This window comes from Anneissia japonica, unplaced genomic scaffold, assembly GCF_011630105.1.
Source record: "Anneissia japonica isolate Jap-2015-1 unplaced genomic scaffold, ASM1163010v1 scaffold287998_len430063_cov162, whole genome shotgun sequence".
NCBI lineage: Eukaryota > Metazoa > Echinodermata > Crinoidea > Comatulida > Comatulidae > Anneissia > Anneissia japonica.
This window is the reverse complement of record NW_022695675.1, coordinates 390,017-401,936: the sequence shown is the minus strand read 5'-3', so window position 1 is coordinate 401,936 and position 11,920 is coordinate 390,017. Positions and strand designations below refer to the sequence as shown.

Below are 11,920 nucleotides of genomic sequence, written 5' to 3'. Positions count from 1 at the left end.
AGGCCCACACCAAGCCAACACATGTCTGTCACAGTCTGAGAGTGCCATTTTCGGCCATGTAGAGGTTGATATTCTTTTTAAAAAAATCTCATTTGAGAGGGGGAAACCCCTCTCAACCCCTTCTCCCAACTCGAATCTACCAGCTCAAGCCCCCCCTGTCGGACAACTTAGCCCCCCCCCCCCAGAAAATATATCCTAGAGCCGCCACTGCGAAGAAGATAGGTAAGGTAAGGTTGGCGTTACAAGTTTGGAACTATACGTCCTTTGGTCAGCATCGAGAGCTAAACTGTAGTCATCAACTCTGGAAGTAGATTTCACTACTGCCCTTTAAACCATTTGATATCTGTATAGTGTCTTCAGTTTACAAAGTATTTTACTTCTCTTGATGCGCCAGTTACAAGTACGCCGCCTTTCGCGTAACTTATCGTGTTATATCTGGAAGGCCTACCACTACACAGCTGTGATTCTAAATCAGGCAAAACCAGGGTCCTAAAATAATTGACATTCGGTTTGATGCTGCCACGTTGAGTTTCATCAGTAGGCCTAGGCCTGCACGTAAACCACACTGGGTCCTTCTGCCCGCTGGAGTTGATCCTGCGAATATATTCCTTTACACCCCCTGCATCCGGTCTAAATTGGAAAATAATTAGCAAGTCTCCATGTAATTTGTACCTTTCTACCTGAGCTCCGTCTATCTCCAGCATTACCTGCTCCCCAGTTTTGGTGTTGAATACATATAATTCTGTGCAAAAAAAAAACACCAATTTAATTATAAGGGTCTTCCTTTACCCATTCATACGATGAAGAAATTAATGAATAATTTTATATAACTGAAAGATTCATTTTGATAAGTATGAAAACACCATAAGCACTTGCTATCAACATTTGTACTTAGGCATAGGAAACAATAATAAGGAAATCATAGATGATGAGAAAAAACACAGATAGAAACTCAGTATTTAAAGGATTTATCTAGAGTATCAAAGACAGAGAAATTTAACAAGAGCAAGACAAGCGAATAATAAGGAATTTTTTGAGCATAATTCCAATCCAATGCACAAAAAAGTAAAAAAAGAGTATAGCTACTCTTGGAAAAGAAGATCGCAGCTTAAGTAAACTGCTAGTTAACTGAATTATTTTGATAATGGTGAGTTACCCCATTTTGATAGTAAACACGTAGTGTTAATTCTCTGAAGCTGTAGAGTCAACAGAAACCAAATAATTGGTCATATGGTTTTCAAACAGTTCAATCAATCAATAAACTTTATTTATTCTCGAAATTGCAAAGTACAGTACCATATATAAAAACAATTATACACAGTACAGTAAAACATTACAAAAGACTTGTTCGATATTATAAAAAAGATCGTTTTTCAACAAGTCCGAGCGAGATAAGAATAATATAAAAGCATGCATAAAGTTAAAAGTTTTGCCTAATTTAATTTGCTTAAAAGTTTAAAAGTTTGTTTAAAATTTAAAAAAAAGTGTGTAAAATATTAGTTAGAATTTAAAAGTAGTAAATTGCATTATTATAATGGTTGCATGTGACTACTAGACATTAATTAAGGCCTAGTATTTGTTAGCTTTCCTTTGACTTTTCTTTTGAATTGATTAAATGACATAGAGGGATTTACTTCATCTCTGTTTAAATAATTATTCCACAAAACAGGGCCCTTGTAAGATATGCTGTTTCGTTTGTATTCAGTATTCGGTTTTGGAACGTACATATTAAGGTCACCATGTCGAAAATTATAATTAAGTGTGTTGTACTGTATTAAATGTGATAAATAAAGTGGTACGCGATCTTTAAGAATATTGAATACAAGAAGTAAGAGTTCCAGTTCATTTATTTTAGTTAATGATATCCAATTTGCAGAGATTAATGCTAGTTGACTGGATTCATCCCAATTTAGGTTACATGCAATCCGAGCTGCCCTGTTTTGAATTGTTTGTAACTTTTTCATCAAGGTATTTCCGCATTTCCCCAAACCAAAATACAGTATGTTATGTTAGAAATGTTCACTTATCCACGACTATTAACGTACCATATCCCCTGTCACATGAGACAGCGGGATTACTATAGAAGAAAGGAAGACGTCACATGTTACGATTTTTAAGGAAGGGTCAAAGAAAGCTGAAAGCTACAAAAATGTCTTTCTAACACCCAATCATGCAATGTGTGTACAATCTATCACCAACAGATGGTTAAAAAATGAGATGTCGACGGGTTAAAAAATTAGATGCTTCGTAATTGGTACTGGGAAGCCTGCCAGTCTATGCAATAACAACCCTCATGTAAGCACTATTATTTATATTTAAAAATAATTATAAAAAAAAATTAAATCTTGAAAAACTAAATGAATATGATTTAATTATTCTTTGTCGTTGACAAAGAATATTATTACCTTTGCAAACTGTGAATACAACGCAATCACCAAATATCCGCAAATCTAACATATCGCCATTCATAAACCTATTAGTTCCCGGATAACTTCTTGGTGCATATGACACTTGAAACACTTGAGGTTGAAGGTCATCCAAATCATAAATCACAATTGATAACCGCCCTACATACCGATATGTTAGCTGTCTAAACTGTTTATAAAAATAATTTTAACTGAATTAATCCTAGGCCTAGCAAAGACTATTGAATTTTAAAAAATTACATTTTAAAGCCAAATAGGCTTAATTCAGAAAAAAATAATCATGGGTTTTATTGTATTGAAGCTTCACATGTGTGCATGCACTGACCGAACTGCTGGCCAGAAACTAGCAGCTTTGAAGTTGAAAAAAAATAGTAAAGAAGTGGAAAATATTATCGGCCTCTTTGTCAACGACGAGAAAAGGGGAAATAAATACATCAATGAAAAAGAAAAGAAAATAAACCAAATTGTACAGATATGATAACAATCATCGGATCTATTAGTACACAGCCGTGTATTGAGTTTTCACTTTAGCTTCACCCACCAGAGCTTCACCACTCCTCATGCCTCCTTCTTTTGGCAATTTTTTCAATAAACTTACCAAACATTTGTTGTCCCAAACATTGATTGACGTCAAAAGCAATCTCTTTTGTAATTCTTCGGACATTTTACATAAATGAAAGTTGTATTCGTTCTCCTTGATTTCAAGATTATAAACTTTTATACAATCTTCACTTGCGATTACTAACTTGTTGTGCCAGATTCTGAAATACGATATCATCTGTTATTTGCAATCCCCTTTGCCATAAATTGTAATTATATTTGGTATTGTTTCTTTAATGTAAATAAAACAAAATGCTTTTACTGGCGCGTTGCAACCATACAGTATAGTTCTTATTTTACTTGTAACGCGGTATTGTTGTTACTGTTACTGTTTTTACTGGTATTGTTAATCGGTAAGTGTAAGAAAACTCTTTCTCTGTTTAATTAGGCCTATATATTTATTTATTGTTTGCAATGTGCTGAATATTAAATAATTAGTCAACCATCGTTCATAAAAAAATCTTATTCATTAAAAGATTGATATGAAAAAACAAATAAAAAAATTTCGGATGGGATAGTCCTAAAATAAAATTAATGGTACAACTACTGTAAAAATAACTAAATAAGACAAAAAAGAGAGGAAAATACAAGTATGTTATAGTTACCTCAAAACATGCTTATATCTCACATATAATGTCTTTACCAAACGAAACTCCCCATCAGAAAATACCCACCACTCGAGAGAATTATCAGTACGCGATATTATGAGGGAATGCTGTGTCAAATTTTGATGCTTTGAAAACTTGCAGAGTGGATCTGATGAAGAACAAGATAACCTCAGGTTACAAAGAAAGTAAGGTCTTTCTGGTGGTGAGTTAGGTATACCTAGTACCGTACTCAATCATCATTCAGTAATTGGGAGATACACTTTAACACTTTTCTGTAGAGTATACTGCGTTCTGGGTGTTAGACAGGGTGAGGGGATTCCATCTGACAGGAGGCCATGTCGTACCCTTTCGACTATAAGAGAGGTTTTTACACTAGGACGATTCGAACGATTTATCATGTATGCGATAAAAACATATTTTGACAAATCAAATCAGATGACGTCATAATCATGGAAAAACATTAAAATCGTAGTAGTAGCAACGAATTTATTTTTTTACCATGATTATGACGTCATCTGATTTGATTTGTTAAAATATTTTGTTATCATATACACGATAAATCGTTATCGAATCGTCCTAGTGTAAAAACCTTCCTTATTTCTTTTGTTTTCTATATGAACAATCGCTTTTTAGCTTTTTTATCGTTATCGTTGAAGTATAAACAGGCCTTTATCGGATAAGGACTATAAACCGTACGCCCAGTGTATACAATGGCTCGTGTGCACTGTAAAGAACCAGTACATACTGCCACCCAGCGGTCAACAGAACCCCCACTGGGGTCCAGGGTCGGGGCCCCGGTGGGGTTCTAGGGGGTGGAGCGTACCCCCAGGGCGTTCTGACGATCTTAGCATTTTAAATAAATATATCAGGAAAGGAATAATTAATACGGTAGATATACTGTAACTGCAGACTGTCTAGAAAGTTTTAACCCGGGAACTGTTCCCTTTTTTAGCAAAATACAATGAATTTATCCGGCAACCTGTAGAATTTTCATGAATTCAAATAATATGGCCCAAATGGTCAGTACACTAAAATCAAAGACGGATTATTTCAAATTGGTAAAAATAAACCCCCCTTCCGAGATAATGGTATAAACTTCATTAACTGCTTTTAAAATTAAGTCTCAAAGATAGTTAGTTAAATAAAAAAATAATACCTCTGATATAATGGTATAACCCATCATTGAAATTCTTACGTTTCTAAATCTAGAAAAGTAAGATTTACCTCATTTGTCTAGTTACAGAAAAGATATCTTACTTCTCTAGATCTAAAAACGTAAGATATATTTTATGTCTTACTTTTCTAGATCAAATTAAAAATAATTTTATTGCCTTACTCTGCAAGTATGGAACTATTGACGTTGATCTATTGGGAAATAATATGCCTTTTAGTGTTTGGGAATGTACGACTCGGTGACCGGTATCAATATTCCATACAAATAACTTAGCCCCACGTCCACAAATATGCTTTAGAATATACACATACGTTCCTGAAAAATAATTTAAAAAAAAATTACAATATTACAATAATTAAAAATATGCCTGTAATGCTTTTAGAAAATGTCAATAATTTTAGAACTTGTTAAGAATAGTTAACAACCTAGAGGGCACAAAAGCAATGTAGTACAACAACAAGGTAGTAGTATAAAAAGGTCTTAATCTGTTCCAAATGTTAGTTAGTGTAGTCTCCTAAGTCTGACCGAACTATAAGAAATCTAGGATATATATTGGGATCAATATTATTTTTATTGTATGTTTCCTCACTGTGTAAACTTATTGGTAGTCACGGTGTTCAGTATCATGCATACTCAACTGTAGGCTATATTAGCTTTCAAGTTAATCATTGGTGTGAGGCAAAAAATACAACTGAAGCATGTCTTAAAGATGTACAAGAAAGGTTATCACAAAATATGCTCTGCTTCAATCCTGACAAGACTGAAGTACTATGTATTCATTCCAAGGTTGCAGCTATGTCCTAACACAGCAGCCCGGCTCGTCTCCAGAACACATTACAGCTATCCTCAATCGACTTTTTTATATTTTATAAGAACACATTTTATAAGAACACTGAGGCTGAAATTACTAAAAAATTAAGAACAAAATAAGAACAAATTGTACGAAGCTGTTTAAAGGACATGATGAATTTTTACTTTATTTTCCTAACACGTACGTACGCCTTATGGGTTATTAAGGCGTACGTACGCCTTATTAAGGCGTACGTACGCCTTAATAAGGCGTACGTACGGGTTACATAAGGCGTACGTACGCCTTGTTAAGGCGTACGTACGGGTTACATAAGGCGTACGTACGCCTTATTAAGGCGTACGTACGGGTTACATAAGGCGTACGTACGCCTTATTAAGTCGTACGTAGGACTTATTAAGGCGTACGTACGCCTTATGTACAGTAACACGTACGACTTATTAAGGCGTACATACGCCTTATGTATCCCGTACTCACGCCTTAATAGTCGTACGTACGGGTTACATAAGGCGTAAGTACGCCTTACTAAGGCGTACGTACGCCTTATCAAGGCGTACGTACACCTTATGTAACCCGCACGTACGCCTTGATAAGGCGTACGTACGGGTTAGGAAAATAAAATAAAAATTCATCATGTCCCTTAAACAGCTTCGTAAAATTGAGGCTGAGGTAAAATGTCAAATGAGGTTTTTATTTATTTATTTTTTTCAAATAGGAAAACCAAAAAATTGTATCTCTACCTTTTATGTGCAATAGGTATGATTATGTAATACCCTCTATAATACAATACAGTGTACCTGTCATTTAGGGCCATTTTAACCGGGCCTTCTTTCTGGTGCCTTTTTTTCCGGGGCCTTTTTTTGGGGGCTATTTTCATCTGCACTCCAGTACAGTAGTATACTGCTGTACAATAATAATTTTCTATGCTTGAAAAGTATGTAAAGTAAAAACAAAATAAGAACATTTTGATCCTGAAATCGGATAAAAAATAAGAACAGTGAGCCTGGGCAAAATTTTACTGGTTCTTATAAAAAAAAAGTGTACATTGGTTACCGATAAACAAGCGCATCTCATTCAAGATTTTACTCCTCACATACAAGGCTCTCAACCATAATGCTCGACAATACATTGTTCAACTATTGAAGTCTCGTTCTGCAACATGTTCTCGGTCTCTGAGATAAGCCACTGATTGACGTCTATACTATCAGTTCCCGCATCACGTCTCAAGACCTACGGCGAGAGGGCGTACTCTGTAGCTGCCCCAAAGTTGTGGAATTCATTACCGGTTGATCTTCGTGAAGCAACACCTGTCTCTTATACACATCTAGATGTGTATAAGAGACAGGAGACAAGTATTTTACTTCTAGTCATGATGGTGGTTTATTATTTTAATTGTATTGTATTCTATTATTGTTTCCATCATTAAATAAATGTCACTTGAATTTTGATTTTTTTTTTCATTACCGGCTGATATTCGTGAGGCACCTTCACTTCTTGTATTCAAAAAGAATTTGAAGGCGTATCTCTTCAATCTCTCCTTTCTTTCAAACTTTCTCATGGTTAATAATTCTCATTGATCTGTCAATCTCTGTAGTTAAATTTCTGTAGTTAAGTTGTTCAGCATTTAAGTCTTTTTTCCCCTGAAAATTCGCACCTCCTTACTTGAGGTTGCGCCGCCAACTTAGCAGTGCACGGTAGGAGAGCCATAGCTTTATCCTTGGTGGAAGCCTACCGGAGCCCAGCAAACTGACGCCGGTGTACCTGTGTGTACACGGTAGTGATGGCGACGCTATCTCAAAATTGGGGGTGCGCACCCCCCTCCCCTTCGCGTTCCTTTGTCTTTGTTTCTTCTGGCTTCAAAAGAGCCTTGAGACGGCTGTCTGTGGAAGGCGCTATATAAATATATGACCACTGACCAGACCATTGACCATTTTTGCAATACTGTTTTTTCCCACAAAAATCCCAGAGTACATATCGTATGACATAAATAATCACTATCGCTGTGATGTGAGTAATAGATTAAAGTGCACTGTAATGATCACGGTATTTATTTGTGACAGCATAAATACCATCATAAAGAGAGATCCCTCTCCTAACAACGAAACCACTCATTAAGCCGGCTTTCCACTAGGCGAATTTATTCCCTCGAATCGAAAGCGTCATTCATGCGCATGCGCATTCACACTTCTATCGGACTTAAAGCTTCAGCGAAATTGGTTGTTCTCATCTAAAGCTGACGCTGTCACTGGCTGAATTTATACTCACCGATTTGTACAAGATCGCTTGATGGATCAAGCCCGGGATTATGTATATTAACGTCAGTAAGCTGGTAGGATATTCGTTTGTAAGGACTCAAGACTTGGCTTGTCCTCCAGGTCCTGTAGACGTTCTTCCACAAATCTTCGAACTCTGCGTCACCATCAACAGAATCCTTCTGCTGATAATCATCCGACAAAGGGTTGAAGCCTATGATGTCTATCAAAGAGGCTCTGTGAATGTCGCGTAAACATAAATGTCGCCATAACTGATAGTATTGCTCAAGGTGTTCAATTGTTTCTTTCCAACTATGAGATACCTGAAAAAAAGAAAGTTTTTTTTGTTTTTTTTTTGTTTTTTGTTTTTTTTTTTCAAATAGGCCTAAAAGGAATGTCTATCCATTTGCATTACTGAAAATATATTAACATAATATGAAAGTCATATAGAGGAAGTAAATTGCACATTGATTTTGACACACATGATTAGATTAGAAGGGTGGGGAATCAAGTTTATACTACTTGTCTGAATTTCATACCTACCTTACATATTTTAAAATTTTGTGTTTAATTTGATTTATCATGACCCAAAGCATAGTATAGTATTACATTGAATGTTTTCCATTGTCAATAATACAGAATAATCATAGGAGTGATGTTTTGCCCTACCTGACGTGTTATCGTACCGAATGCTGAGTACGTATCCCAAATACTAGCGAAAAAAAAATCGCAAGTGATTCGGGTGTGAATCGAGCCCACGACCTCCAGATATTTAGCCTGATGCCTTAAATCACTCCTATGATATTTTCGTCACGTAAATTCATATCTTTATAATACATTATAAGAAATTGAAACAACTTTGTGAAATCATCCCTTCTAGGATTTATTACACCATCACTAACTGCACAGTTCCGCAACCTTTTTAGCCCGCGACCCAAATCCAAATATTAACGATCAGCCGCGACCAATCGACCTCAGGCCAAATCCTAAAAAATTCTCTGCTAAACTATTAAATATTATGTTATTATTGTGGTGAGGTTTGCCTGCTTTTAGTATCTTCCTTGAGTTCAATGTTTTATTTTTCCCTACATTATTTGATTTTTTTCTTTAAAGTTAAAGAAAGGTGTCATTAAATTGTAAAAAGTATGAACATACCTAGTTATACCTTGTTAAATTGCTTCGATATTTTCTAGATTCGAGGACGTACAGTACATTTACATTTTTACCACGTGTGAGAGATATCGGTGTTTACTGTAATCTCTTACTTGATTTTTTCTTTTTTTTTTGTATTTTCATTTTATACAATTGTTCAAAAACACCTTTATACTGATAAATGACTAACACACCAAGTATTGTCTAAAACTTTATTTAAAAAGAAATTAATACAAAATTTATTGGAACATAAAGCGATTCTAAGCACGATGCTGTTATTTTATTAGCACCAAAGAAAATTCTATACAATATTTAGATTCAGTATAATTTTGTGGGGGAATTATTATTCCCCCGTTAGTGCGATGGCTTGCCCCTGAACAGAAAGGTTTAACTAATCCTACTTTGGAGCGGAGCTGATAATGCAATCCGCAAGTTGGCACACAGCAGTGGCAGGATCCAAGGGGGGAAACCCCCCTCCCCTCTGTGAAGAAAGTAACAACATTCTACTGGGTCCTGACTTAAAAAGGCATGCTAACCTCCATAGGCATATGTTGGCAGATCAGACAAAGGCTTAGCCCAACTAGTCTTCAATTAAATAAATTATACACACTGTTTTTGGTTCGACGTCGTAATAATTTAATACGAAAGTGCGTTCTTCAGGCATATCGGTTCATCGATACATGGAAGAAAAACTAAATATCTACTCAATATTGTTGGAATATAATAATATATTGCTTATGTCTCTGATTTTTTTTGTCCATGTATAGACCTAAAAAAATGAGATAAAATTACTTGACCCTTTTCAAGAGGGGGCGGGGGAGTACCTTGAATTTTGAAGAACTGAAAGGTCATTAAAAGACTCCTCAAAAGTCGGGAAAGCTCATTTCCAGCCATATAGTAATCAAAATTTTCCCGGGGGAGGACCCACGGACCCCCTTTCATTTTGGGTTTTTTATAAACATTTTGAACCCACCTCTCTCAAATCCTGGATCCGCCCCTGCACAGAGCCACTGTTTTCAGTCTTTTCTGATACTTGGACTTGAGAAATACAGTATTTGATTGCGTATAAGACGATCTGCGTATAAGAAGATTTTGAGAAAATTTTGTCGGGCGTCTTTTATTAGTAGTAAATTTCCGTGTTACGGACCATCCAAACATAATACGAACATGATTTTTAAAATCCAAAATATGATATAATACGCATATGAGACAACCCCACGTTTTTCGATCGTAATTTGCTTTTTTAAGATTCGTCTTTTATACGTGAGAATTACAGAACAATTGAAATCCATCGCTCACGTTATTGTCGTGAATGGCATTAGAAATTTTGTCGCAACCTGGCTGCCGTCTTTTTTGCTTTTATCCAAAATTTACCAATGGCTCCTGTTTAAGTTAATCAAAACAGAAATGCATTCACACGGTAAATATGTCAAGCTAAAACCTGGTCAGGTTTCCTCAAGCTTGTTTTCCACTAGACGAATTTATTCGTGCGAATTAAAGCGTCGGTTCGCTTCCTAAACTGTGATTGGTTGCGCATTTTTTCGCTTCGCAAAAACCTCGATAGGAATGTAAACACGCATGCGTATAAACCGACGCTTGAGATTCACGCGAATAAATTCGCCTAGTGGAAAACCAGCTTTAAGAATCGCTGCACTATCGCTACAGTTTTTTCTATTTTTAATTTTTTACTGCAATCGTTGGACTAGCGTAGCAGTCCCGACGCAATCGGGAAAGCTCCCCGATACGACCAACCAATCAGCATCAACATAAGCTGTGGACTAACGTGTAGCAATTTTATGGAAACAAAGCTTTACTTACATGCATCGGGATTTATGTTGTTTCATTTCTTCTTACCGTCAATTTCGTTTTTACCTGAAGTGATTGCGCGACCCATCAAAATTTCTCCTCGACCCAAACAATATTACGGTACTATAAGTAGCCTATTCAATTCAATTCAGTTTATTCAAAATAACCTCCAACGAAGAGAAGCAACGGAATACAATCAAAATAATGCAATTACGTTAAAAACCAGCTAGAATAAACAGAAATAGGCATAAAATTCGCACGTTACACTCACTAAACTTAAACACATTAAAAATACATTTACAGAATAAATTGCGAGACAAGGAAATCACATTTCAAATAGGCCGACATATACATAGGCCTATGATTAACACATACACACCCACGTACGCATATAGGGTGGGGGTGGGGTGTGTGTGTATGTATGTATGTTTAGCCTAGACATAGGCCTAAGAAATACTATAACCTGCTGAGACCAGCTATCTTCCAGGTCTATCATAGCCCGACTATGTGAGGGCGTCTATCACTGTCTAAGGTAGATCTCTATAGTTGATATTCACAATACAACGCAGCAAATCTGATTAGTATAATCAATTTAAAACGGCTTTATTTACAACGTTGCTATTTAGACACTTCTATACATAAATACATAATATACATACTGTACCAGTTTCGGCTTCTAAATATTGACATGCTTTCGCTCACGTAATTTTTTTTGTCAAAGCAGAAATCGTATACATTGTACATTACGCTGATTACTGCTTATGTCAAACTACTTCCTTGTTTTGATAGCAAATTCAGAATAATATAGAACGGCTAGGGTAAGTTTGATCACCCAGTTGGACAAAATTTGCGTAGGGTTTGATAATCCCTTTCGCGTCGAGGCGAATTCCAATGGCTGGTCGTTGAAGCGTGCGAAATGTACCATTGTAAAATAGGGGTATTTATTGGTGTGATTGTAGAGAAAGTTGTAGGTGCAGGCTAGTCATAGTACTTCAAATTAAACAAAAAGGTAATATAACTATTGTACTTCAGTAGGTATACATTTTTTTTAAATTATACAAATGTGCCTATTACAGATTCTTTTACCATGCACT

At 35.9% G+C, this 11,920-nt stretch overlaps 1 protein-coding gene across 1 annotated transcript in view; it reads right to left on the bottom strand.

Annotated features, from left to right (window-relative positions):
- LOC117101517 overlaps positions 1–10,844 on the bottom strand; it is a 17,737-nt gene extending 6,893 nt beyond the window's left edge. The window contains exons 1-8 of the mRNA XM_033241495.1: positions 10,839–10,844; positions 9,994–10,095; positions 7,882–8,191; positions 4,971–5,123; positions 3,632–3,782; positions 3,025–3,187; positions 2,406–2,595; positions 673–742 (exon numbers count right to left, since the gene is read on the bottom strand). Coding sequence (XP_033097386.1) covers positions 673–742; positions 2,406–2,595; positions 3,025–3,187; positions 3,632–3,782; positions 4,971–5,123; positions 7,882–8,191; positions 9,994–10,095; positions 10,839–10,844 — 1,145 coding nt within the window. The remainder of the gene's footprint in view (positions 1–672; positions 743–2,405; positions 2,596–3,024; positions 3,188–3,631; positions 3,783–4,970; positions 5,124–7,881; positions 8,192–9,993; positions 10,096–10,838) is intronic.
- Between the last annotated feature and the right edge of the window lie 1,076 nt (positions 10,845–11,920).